This window comes from Osmerus mordax, chromosome 27 (genome assembly GCF_038355195.1).
Source record: "Osmerus mordax isolate fOsmMor3 chromosome 27, fOsmMor3.pri, whole genome shotgun sequence".
Lineage (NCBI taxonomy): Eukaryota > Metazoa > Chordata > Actinopteri > Osmeriformes > Osmeridae > Osmerus > Osmerus mordax.
In genome coordinates, this window is record NC_090076.1 from 6,448,384 (window position 1) to 6,460,787 (window position 12,404).

At 41.8% G+C, this 12,404-nt stretch overlaps 1 protein-coding gene across 3 annotated transcripts in view; it reads right to left on the bottom strand.

The window, feature by feature from the left end:
• Positions 1–159: 159 nt before the first annotated feature.
• The window catches only part of LOC136936693 (GDP-L-fucose synthase-like), a 39,690-nt gene continuing 27,445 nt past the window's right edge, over positions 160–12,404 (bottom strand). For 2 of the 3 annotated variants that reach the window (XM_067230317.1, XM_067230316.1), the window contains exons 2-10: positions 4,908–5,065; positions 4,670–4,784; positions 1,924–2,052; positions 1,753–1,826; positions 1,534–1,667; positions 1,284–1,415; positions 1,094–1,173; positions 865–964; positions 160–575 (exon numbers count right to left, since the gene is read on the bottom strand). In XM_067230317.1, coding sequence (XP_067086418.1) covers positions 520–575; positions 865–964; positions 1,094–1,173; positions 1,284–1,415; positions 1,534–1,667; positions 1,753–1,826; positions 1,924–2,052; positions 4,670–4,784; positions 4,908–5,065 — 978 coding nt within the window. In that variant the 3' untranslated portion in view covers positions 160–519. Of the gene's footprint in view, positions 576–864; positions 965–1,093; positions 1,174–1,283; positions 1,416–1,533; positions 1,668–1,752; positions 1,827–1,923; positions 2,053–4,669; positions 4,785–4,907; positions 5,069–12,404 lie in introns of all 3 variants that reach the window. The other variant, XM_067230315.1, reaches the window with a different exon arrangement.

Sequence of the window (12,404 nt, forward strand, 5' to 3'; positions counted from 1 at the left end):
CTACTTTGTAATAACTTTATGCGGCCAGCGTTTCTGGAAATGAACGAGGGGTAAAACCTTCTTTAGATCTGACTATATGAAATTTAAGACCTCGGATGAATCTCAGTTTTTAGGCCTTAAAGTTCCAAATTTTAGACAAGACCCCGCAGTAACCCTGTAAGACACCTACACCAGTGTAAAACAAATTTCTTTATTTTTACTTGCTCCATAATTTAATAAAATAGACATCCCACAACTGAAAAACATTCAGTATGACTATTAGAGAATAGAGACAGTAATATAATAAACCTCAGTGAAGGCATGTATATCATAAAACTTGACTAATGTATATTCTCTATACATTGTTACACAGAGGAAAATTAAGTGTCTTGGTGATCTTTAAAGGCCTTTAATTTAAAGAGCTCATTGATAGGGGTTATGATACCTGAGCAAGACCACATCAACAGTGAAGTACATTCAGTACAGACAATTCTCATACGCTCTGCCTTTCTACAGTACCCAACTTGGCAGTGTTCACCGTCACTTACGAGCTGTGTCGTAATTGGCTACAAACCAGTCACATGTCTCCTTCAAAGCTGTAAAAACAGGAAGAAGAAAAGATTGTGCTAGCATCAGTCAAGACAGGTCTCAATGTGGACTCAATTGGTCTGACTCAGTGGTTCTCAACCCTGGTCCTCAGGGCCCCCCTGTCCTGCATGTTTTAGATGTTTCCCTGGTCAAACACACCTGATCAAAATGAATGGTCATTACCAGGCTTCTGCATAGCTAGATAACGACTCATTCAGTTGGAGCAGGGAAACATCTAAAACATGCAGGACAGGGGGGCCCTGAGGACCAGGGTTGCCATCATATTAGAGCTCCTACCTTGATTGAAGGGCGTAAACTTGACGTCGGGCAGGTAGCGTCGCAGTTTGGCATTGCTGGCTGTCTTCTTGAACTGACCGTCTGATTTACTGGTGTCAAACTGGAGAACATGGTTAAAGAATGAAACAGTCAGCTTTAATATTGATAGAAACATTTCGCGTTTTAAGTGTGCCTGTCTGTATGACTGTTTATATGACTGAAATGTTACATTCTTCCATTGAAAGGATACAACTACTTCTCCCTTGAACCCCAGGGCTTGGACAACGGACTCGGCTGCTTCCTTGATAGACAGCTCATCCTCCTCATCAACTGTGTCACACAGGCAGGAGCAAGACTTAAAACTCAGCAGTGTGTGGTTAAATATATACAAAGTTTACAATACATCCAAATATAACCCCGGCCACCTGTTGAGAACTCACCAGATAATATGATTGGGTTCACTTCTTTGTATTCTCTCAGAACCCACAGAAAAAGACGGGCCAAATCTAAAGAGTAAATGAACTGCCTTCTGGGACTGCCTGAGCCCCACACTGTCAACGGGCTCCCTTCCTCTAACAAGACAAACACACAATGGAGAGGCACAATATAAAAGATCCAGTAGTTGGCAGGCATAGAGCTTAAGCAGGGGTTGGTCAAGTAATATGTTGACGGAGCAAGGGTGTGTCTTACGTTGTGCTATAAAGGCCTTGTGTATGAGGCCTGGCAATACATGACCATCCTCGATGCTGAAGTTGTCATGGGGACCAAACACATTCGTTGGGATAACTGCCGTGTAGCGACTCCCGTACTTCTCTGCATGCGCACTGCAAAACACACACACGCAATCTGATTGGTCACACAGCAGTAACAGATATTTATGAAATGATTCCTTCTGACTTCTCCACACACCAGTTGTGGACATCGATCATTCTCTTTGCGTAGGAATACCCAAAGTTGGATGGATGAGGAGGCCCGTTATGGATCTGGAGATGAGAAAATTAGATAAACATCAAGCCATTCAATAACCATCATATGGATATAACCTGGAACGGTGACACACACACACACAGTGCCTCCTACCATGGTTTCGTCGATGGGGTATGTGGTCTTATCAGGGAAGATGCAGGTGGAGAGGCAGGACACCACCTTGACCACGCCCACCTCGTGGGCTGCCTGCAGTACGTTGTCGTTTATGTAGAGATTGTTCCTCTGAAAATGTAAATTGAACAATATATGAACGTTTTAAAGTAGCCCACTTAAATATATAATACGTAAACTTAAGTCACCTAACACACAGCTACAATAATTTAATAATAAAAAACAGTTACACTTTTATCAAGTAACAACAAAATAAATGTTATGTTAAGAGCGTCTGCTAAATGTAAATGCAAATGTTGAGTTGGTATTGTGGCAACCCAGGGGCGCAGCACCATGGACAGCGTCCCAGTAGACACCACAGGCACTCCGATCAGCACCTTGGGCAGCGGCATCCCCCCTTGGTTGCCACAGGATGCTAACTAAACCAGCTTCAAACTTTAGCAGTTCTTTTGCAAAAAAATACCATATTTATACAGTACTGTGCATAAGTCTTGGAGAATAAAGATAAAAGGTGCACAGGAAGTCAGCAATTAAACAAAAAAACAACATGTATATCTAACTGTATAGTGTCTCACTCTCACATCCTTTACTCACTCTCACTTCACGCACGCACTCACTCTGAGAGGGGGCATACTAGAGGATTCAAACCTTACTTCTGATTAAGCAGCATCACTGGAAGATTTGCCTTGATAAATATAAGCATATCAGCATTTTTAGGAGTCAACCTGTTCCTCTTATCTAAAATATGTCCTGCTGTGCTGAAAAGTCGCTCGCTATCTACACTTGTACAAGGTGCGGAGAGGAAGACTCGTGCTGCTTGTGCGAGAGCAGGAAAGAGATCTCTATTGGCCTTCCAAAAAGCAGTAACACTAGCAGGTAGTAGCATTGCTACGAGTATTATGCTAGGTTGCTAGGTAACGGAAGCTAACTAAAGCTAGCTAGCTTCCGTTTTGGAAAACAAACTCTGGTGGAAGCGTCGGAAATATTTAGAACTCACGCATCTAAAGGTTAAAGAATCATTTCTTACCATTGGCGGCCTGAAATGCCTATCTAACGTTAGTTTTATTGAAACGTCTCTGATAGTAGTTCTCACAGATTTTATGTCATCTGATCGGCCATGTTTGATCGGCCGTTTTGAGAACGTCGATCAAAACCGATAATGGGAATATCGGCAGATATGGATCGGCGCCGATCAGATCGGAGCATCCCTATTGCTGCATTTTTTCGTTTAAGTGTATCAGATTTTAATGCAACGTTTAATCAAAGAAATATATGTAATATAATTTTTTTATTCGTGCAGCAGTATAAAAGTGCAATTTTGCTAAACTTTTGTTCAATTTTTACATTTAATTATTTCTTAAAGCATTTTTCCTTAACTTTTTTTTTATACATTGTGCCTAAGAATTTTGCACAGTACTGTATATGGATATATAGATGTCCGCAAGCTGTCGAACACGGTGCATCCCTCTTCTTTAAGAAGTACTGTCCCTGTACTTACTGTAAGTCGCTCTGGATAAGAGCGTCTGCTAAAATGACTAAATGTAAGTATCCCGTGTGTCGCCGCATGTTTCAATCAATTCGAGGTGCTTCCCCCTTTGCACATCATCGTTTTGAAACATTTGTTGCATTTTGCGACAAGAAAAAAATAAAATAAATCCATAGTGGAATCGGTTCCTACGCATCCGGTAGGAATCGGACCGGATTAGAACGCACATTTCGGTTCCTCATTTCGGTTCCACTTAATGTGTCGACTGAAATATTTTCCCTCTGTTGCTCCGAAACGGACGTAATCTATCACACTTTCTCTGTAGTCTACCGTTTAATTAGCTACCGTAAATGTAGGCTACTTTCAAAATGCCATATTTTCCCTTTGGGCTCACCAAAACGGACGTTAAAGCAAATTAACCATTCACTGCACGTGATCGCTAGTAAACATATTACACTTGCCCTGCTAGTCTATCGTTTCCGTATCCTTCTAGTGCATTTAAAATGCCTAAAGCGAAGCGGTCGAAAGTGTGGCTGTAGGCCATTTCACAGCCAAGGATTCCGACATCGCAAAATGCAACAAATGTTTCAAAACGATTACGTGTGAAGCAGGAAGCACGTCGAATTGATTGAAACATGCGGCGGAATGCAGGATGCACCGTGTTCGACAGCTTGCGGACATCAGTCCCTGGTCCCGGGACAGCCTCCCCAATTTGTCTACCCTTTCAAACTCATACCTGTGTGTACAGGCCTCTTCGACACTGTCTGAGAGTTTTCTCCTGTGCAGGACATGCCATAAGTCAGGAGGTGTCGTATCTTGCCAGAGAAGGCAAATATGGTCATTTTTCTGCAAAAGAACTGCTGAAGTTTGAAGCTGGTTTAGTTAGCATACCAACTCAACATTTATTTTGTTGTTACTTGTTAATAGTGTAACTTATTTATTGTAAAATTTTTGCAGTTGTGTGTTAGGTGACTTTGGTTTATTTATTATATATTTAAGTACGCTACTTCAAAATTTTAATATTGTTACATTTAAATAATTTTCCATAAAAAAACCAAACAATAAAAGAGCCTTTCTTTGATTACTTTCGTTTTTCAAGAATCGGTTTAGGAATCGTTTTAAAAAGTACCGGTTCGGCATCGGAATCGTATAAATCCAAACGATACCCAACCCTAACCCTAGGTAGGAATCACAACCAATCCAGTCTAGTGAGCTGTCAGCATGATACAGCCTGGCTCTTACCCAAAAGTCCAGGTTGGCCTTCATGTTTTTGTAGAGGCCACCAACCATGGCAGCCAGGTGGATGACATGGGTAGGCTTGTGCTTCTGGAAAACAGCCAGCGTCTCCTGGAAGTCCCTAAATTGGAAAACACAAACACACACACACACACACACAGTAAAGTAGTGTTTGTACTGAAGCAGGTGATTTTTCAAGTTGAACTTGTTTTAGTGTGCGTAGTTAAACCAGGTGAACCCTCACATGAGGTTGGCATCCTTGGAGGAGAGGAAGACCCACTGCTCCGCCTCCTTACTTCCTTCCTCCTCGTTGACAACGCGCTCTATTGCCTTGCCCACCAGGCCTGTGCTTCCAGTCACCAGCACCCGCATACAGCCCTTCTGCTTTTCTGTACAATCCATCTGCTGAAAAATATATATTTTTCCTTTTGTTTGGCAAACTCCACACATACTGTCGGTATTCAACCCAGGGTTTTCTGTATCACGACGGTGGATCAATTGTTACTGGGTTCAATCGCCGTGGTAACTCATGCCTAACCTGGTCGGGAGAAGGTTAAGTTGGAGATCAGAGATCAACCGGCATAGAAGCACAGCCCACACAGACCCACTAATTCTTGATGATAATGGCATCACCGTTATTAGAAATTCCCTGATGAGTATCTTTATGAAAGATTTAGATTCTCAGCAGAGGGAATTACGTATCTTTGCCAGCTTCTTGAGCCGTATGTTGCCAATGCGACACATCAAAGCTGTGCGCGCACAGTCCCACAGACTGTATGCATAGTGTTGCGTTATTTCGCTACGGGTACTTTCATGTATTGTGTGGGTGATGCAGAGAAACTGAGCATGAACACGGTCTGCCGTGCAATGAAAAAGTTTGATCAGACTAAGTTACAAGAAGAAAGTTTAAGCGCTGCTTGTTAATTTATGAGCGCATTTTTCGCCTTGCTGGATTAGCCTAATTGCAACGGAGCACTGATTTTTGGAAAACGATTCTTTAAATTTTGCAAAGATTATTCCCTTTTTTGTTACACAATGGCTGATTAAACCAGTAAGCCAGAAGACACAAATGTGCAAACTGATTTGGATGAAATTGAAACCGCAAAAGATTTGCGTAACTCCAGAAAGATAAAACTCAGACTGCTTACACGCAAGATGAACGTTATCAAAGAACTGATGATAGTCCCGTCAAATGTAAAACAAGTTCTGGAAAACGTCGCACGATATGATAACTTATTGGGTACATTTAAAGCTAGTCGTAAGGAGTATCAGGATGTATTGTCGGAAAAGGAACACGAATCTGATGATATATTGTAGTATCAACCTAAAAGAAAGATTAATAAATCGTTCTTGTTGGAAGTGGATGCAAGGCTAAGTGAACACGAAGAGTATTTGGATGATGATGGAGAGGACATAAATCCAGAGGACAGTGTTTCTGCAACTCATGCAAGGAAAGCAGACGATGGGGGGATCAAAGGTCTCTTCAACCTCCTCTGCGTTGAGTCGCGCAGCAGCGGAGAAGGCTGCGCTAGAAGTTAGATTGGCGGCTCTTAAAGAAAAGCATGCCATATATATATAAACTTTATTACAGGCTCTAGACCCAATAGCAAGACATACACCATAAAGAAAAGAAAAAATAATATATTTTCTAAGTTAAATTGTTTTTACAATGACAATAAAGATATTCTATTCTACTAATGGTACGGTACTATAAGGAATGAAGAAAACCATAAAATACATAAAGACATGTCTTCACTGTGGGAATCTGAAGCCAAGAGAAAGAGAGAGTTGAGTATTGGGGGGTCAGATGGCTGAGTGGTTAGGGAAGCGGACTATTAATCTGAAGGTTGCCGGTTTGATTCCTGGCCAAATGACTGTGTCTTTGGGCAAGGCACTTCACCCTACTTGCCTCGGGGGAATGTCCCTGTACTTTCTGTAAGTCACTCTGGATAAGAGTGTCTGCTAAATGTCAATGTATTGCACTACTCAAGTCATTTTTTGATTAACCCTTGTGTTATCTTGATGGGTCATTCTGACCCACCGTCGTATTGCGACAGATTTACCGCATACAAAGACAAAGTGAAGCATTTTCTTTTAACAGCTAGGCTGTCTCAGACCCCCCACATTGCAAAGGTTAAAAGAAAATTATTTTAATTTGTTTTTGTATTGGGTAAAATTGGGTAAACACAACGATGGTTCGTTATGAACCTTTGGGTCATGTGACCCGAAGGCAGCACGAGGGTTAAGAAACGAAAATCTAAGGCTACCTGTTGCTAAACACTATAAAAAATCCATAAAAAAACAATGTGCCAAGATTTTTGAACAATGTATCTACATATATATCTGGTTGTATATCTGGTTGTCTGCTGGCTGTAGCATGGGCCAACATAATTATGACCATGATTTGTCATTAGGCTCCTTAAAATCACTGCAAAAGAGCTGCAGTTCCTGTGCAGACAGGAGAACCTAGCAGAACAACCATCTCTCCAACTCTCCATCGCAGCCAAAGCCCACCTGAGAGGTCACGACAGCTAGCCAGACTCGTTAGATCAGAGAGGTATATTAACATCGCATCGTTTGAGTATCGTAAAAGTCAAGACTTCAGGACCCCGGGTTCTGGACTGGATGGAGTGCTACAGAGATGGCGTTCTGCTAGGTTCTCCTGTCTGCACAGGAACACTGAAGCTATGTAGGAGTGTCTCTTTTTAGTACAGGTTTACTGTGCAACACTAGTTCACTCCATACATATATACACACATGGAATAGTAAAATTCTAATTGTCTAGAGCTGTACTGTAATTACAACTCTAAAACACTGTACTGGTTGTAACAAAACCAGGCTGCAACACCACTCAGTCCTGGAATGTAGAGTCTACAATGTACCATGTTCTCTACTCATACTGGAACAGAAGGGAAAGAAGGGGTGGGGGGGAGAACGATGGGGCTCTTCACTGGCATAGGTTTGTTTTCCAGCTATGAGCCTTTCTTGACAGTTCACCCGCATCCAGCTCCATGATGATCTTCGGAAATGTCTTAAACGTGTAGCGGAGCTTTGTAGGGTACTGCATGTTCAAGGTAGCCTGACGTTGTCATACTCATAATTCTAGTCAGAATATGAGTCTGAGTATGGGGCGTGTTTCAACTGAACTTTCAAAAAAATGCCTCTTCGCTCAATTTGATAGACCTACAACCAATTACAGCAACGTAGTATGTTGTTTGTTGAAAACGAATTCAACCCAAGCGCTTTTTGGTGACGTGGTTGATTACGTTTCTGTTGATCATCTGTCCATCATCGTATAAAGCCCACCCTGACAATTCAATTGGTCCAAACAGCTCTTGTTCGGACATAGTTTTTCCCCAACCGAGCGACCCCAGACCCAACTTCCTGACCAAATTTTTTCGTGGGCGGGGCTAAGTTCGGCTGGCACCCAGGCTATGTTCAAGGCATAAAAGAGCCCAAACAACATTGCAGAAGCAAGTGCTACACTCTCAAGAGCTTGAAGCACCTGTAAATCCACTGTTTATGACCTCCTACCCAGGCAAAACCGCTGCAGGTCAGAAGGTATGTTTTCTCTCCTGTGTGTGTGTTTGAATGTCGGTCTGTATGTGTGTGAACACAAAAAAAACTACCAGACCGATTTGTATGAAACTTGGTGAAGGGGTGTAGCATAGTATAGTGTAACATAATTATGACCATGATTCTTCATATTGTCCACTACCGGAGTGCAGGAGGGGAAAATGCCCGACTGCATGGAATGCAGATAACATCACATATCCTACCTTTAAATAACTGCAGAATACAGTGTATAACTAAATATATTTATTTAATACTGTGCATATATCATCATATGTCAAAAACTGGAAATAGTCGTTAAGCTCCCGTGCAATCGCTACACTCCACGTCATCAGTCCAGACTTTAATAGATTACTGTTCATAACAAAACGCTTTTGTTTTCAAATTGTATCTCAACTCGCGGTATCACTGGCACAGTTGACGCCACTCGCACAGTTTTTGTAATTGGTGATCTACCGGCCACCACATTTTCAGAGTTTTCGGGCTCCACCAATAGGCTAACAGTGTCTGAGAAGTTGTCATGCGCTATGATTCACCGTAAAGAACAATCGCATGCCAGGGTCATGATGAGATACTAGATTAGCATTCATGAGGTGCTTTTCATTGACTATTTATGGTTAATAATGGGCGTGTTCAGGGCGGGGTACAATGCTGAGTCACGTACGCACACTTGTGGGTAATCTGTGATTTATAAAGGGAACATTGCTTACAGGTGTGCGTAGGCACGGTTTTATAAACCTGAATTTTTGTGTGCGTACGCCATTTTAGGCTTTTGGGCGTACGTACACTTTTAGTAACAATCCTACGCACAGTTTTATAAATGAGACCCCTGGTCAGTCCAGAGAGCTGGTCATGACATGTCTCTTCTTAGATGCAGATATAGGCTTTGCCAGGGCCAAAGAATTGCTCCAAGAGCACTTTGGAAATGAATATCAAGTCTCAAATGCATACATTAAAAAGGCGTTGACATGGCCCTCAATTCGATCCGAGGATTCCCAAACCCTGAAATCATATGCTCTGTACCTCAGAGGTTGCTTGAATGGTATGAATGAAATTGCCTACATGGATGAGTTAAATCTGGCTTCTAATTTAAATTATTATTCAGCAAATTGCCCTACAAGTTGAGAGGGGGATGGAGAGTTGAAGTATGCAGTTTTCAAGAAACTACAAACCGCAGAGCCACATTCAGAACCTTAGTTGAGTTTATCGAAAGACAAGTCAAAATCTTGACAGATCCTGTCTTTGGTGATATACAAGATCCCTCACCAAAAGCACAAGGTCTAAGGCCCATACACTTAAGTTCCATGAAATCCAAATTCAATGACAAGGGCTTCACAACCAATGCAGCAGCCATTGATGTTATCCCCACTTCTCCCAAACAGAGGAATAGCGCGTCACCAGTCCAACAAAGGCCATTCTGTCTGTTTTGCTCAGGAGAACATCTACTGGCAAGCTATTCTTGGTTTAAAAAGAAACGTCACACTGACCAGATCACATTCTTGAAAGAAAGAGGTATCTGTTTTGCATGTCTCTTAACAGGCCATATGAGCAAGGGCTGCAGCCAGCATTTGCAAGAGGGCGCGCATCCTACTGTACTGCACATAGGACAAGTGGAGCAGAACAAAGGAGCCGAAAAACAGGAAACAAATAAGGAGGCAGCCAAGGAACCCAATAGGGTGAAGAACACAGGCCTTGTGTCCCTCAAAACACGCAGTAAAACTGGGGCCGGTGAAGAACAGTGTCTGATGTCCATTGTACCTCTAAAGGTAAAATCAAACAAAGGCAGCACAGTTATATAAGCTTATGCGTTACTTGACCCCGGCAGCTCTGCTGCCTTTTGTACCGATATAGATTAATGGGCCAACTAAATGTACAAAGGAAAAGATCAAGCATCATGCTGCGCACAATGGGCCAGGAGAAAACTGTGTACTAATGTCATCACTGGACTGGAAGTAAGTGGACTTCATGACAACAGGTTCATAACTCTGCCAGACATACACACAAAGATTTCTGTAACAAAAAGTAACATGCCCAACCAGAAGTCTCTAACAAAGTGGCCTTATCTTAAAGATGTCAAAATGTTCACTATTGATGCAGGCATTGACTAGCTGATAGGCACAAATGCACCCAAAGCAATAGAGCCCTGGCAAATCATCAACAGTGAAGGAGACGGCCCACATGCAATGAAAACACTTGGATGGGTAGTGAATGGCCCAGTAGGGACAGGATCTAACAATGAAATTCAGGTGTCAATCTAAATGGCAGAGTGTAGCGGCCATCTTGACACTCTACAATCGTAAATATTCGAAGCACATCTCCTCCTATGAGCAATCGTGCGTGAGAGACTGCAAAAATGTCATTGGCGATGGCAGAATGAAGCAACAAGATCGTGGCTATGTGTGGATATAATTCATTGTTTTGGACAACTACTCGACATGGTTAGATAGTTTGGACCTTTGGGAATGTAACCAGACAATTTTTGTTGGTATGTTAAGCATACCTAGACCACGTTAGAACCTCGTTGGGTGAGAAGAATCGTTTGCTTTTGCTTTGTTTACATATTTGTGACCGGACAAAGACGTTGGTTTAACTTGCTGTTGCGACTTGATCTTGAAATGGATGGAAATTTAGCTGCCACAAAAATTCTTATGCGATGCGTGGTGTGCAGACGACACAGAGCCCGAGTTGGAGAACAAAAAATGTCTGACTTGCAAAAGGAAAGACTTCAACCTGATTTACCTCCGTTTACCAACACCGGCGTGGACTATTTTGGTCCTTTCGAAGTGAAGAGAGGGAGAACACTGGTGAAGAGATATGGGGTGTTATTCACTTGCATGACCAGCAGGGGAGTTCACATTGAAGTGGCCAGCTAGGCCGCAAGGTGAACCCTATTATCGTTTCATCCCGCTCCACAGTCTGGCATCTACACAATCTTTAGCTCATAAAAAAGAACGAGTCGTGCTTAGATACCAAAAAAAAGTTTGTCGCTAAAATTCCGGTCGATTGTCGATGCGTCTATGTTTTATGCAGAACTAGTTTCTTCAGAGCGTAATAGGATTTTGGTGGCACGGTTTGACACGTGATCGTTCTACACCAATAAGGTAGCTGCTTTTTGTCAACATAGATGGATATGGTTGGCAAATAGAGGATGGGACCTTGCACGTAACCTGGATGACCAGAAATTCGGCCCCTGACAGTGTTTTGCATGTAATACACTGCGGCTGCAAAAGTGTCTGTGAGACAGGCAGACGTTCCTGTTTTTCGCTAGGACTTAGACCACATGTTGCATTGTTCAGGGACAGGTGTGAATGTTCTGCAATATGGGGATGTAAGAGGTCTGGGGGGTTGTATCTTCCTTTTAGACTGTTAAGTAGAGAGCACATTAGGCTAGCCAGACAGTATTGTGTGCCTTCAGTGGAATGTATTGCATGAATAAACATTTGCATACTAACTATTATTTCCATTTCAGAATGACACCAGCAAGGAGAGTTTACTTCAGTGTGCATGATGTCATTGATGCTATCCAAAATGGAGAAAGTGATGTTGACATGGAATCAGACAACAGTGATTCGAGTGATGAGCAGGTAGTTGAAAATGTTGAGGAAGTGGAAAAAGAGAATCAGACACCCACTGATTGTCCAACTAATGATGATGATGGTAAGGACATCGAGCAAACCAACACAAGCCAACCAAACCACAACATATGCGCTGTCAAGTGATATGACAACAGGGCAGTCAAACTTGTGAATAACAAAGGGAAACTTTTGCAGGATAAATGTAATTATAAAACATTTATAAAAATGTATAAAATAAAAAATCTGTTCACACTGATTAATATGCATAAGTAAGTAACTGTTTTGATTTCAATAGCAATTAATATGAAAAAAGGTCATTACGATAGTAATAATGCTCTTTTAATAGGCTATATTGATATGTAGGGATGTATGGTGCATAACAAAATAGTAAAGTAATCTACCATAATAAATACATTTAAAATCATAATAAAATCTTTGAAAGTTTGGGGACCCCTGGTTTAGGCCATACATACATACTAAATTATTTCTATTTACGTCTAGATTTTGATACTCATGTTTGGCTACCCGCAATGTTTTGGGGCTATCTCGTTGTTATGATCAGTGACCTGTGCACTTTTGTAAAACTCTCTGTT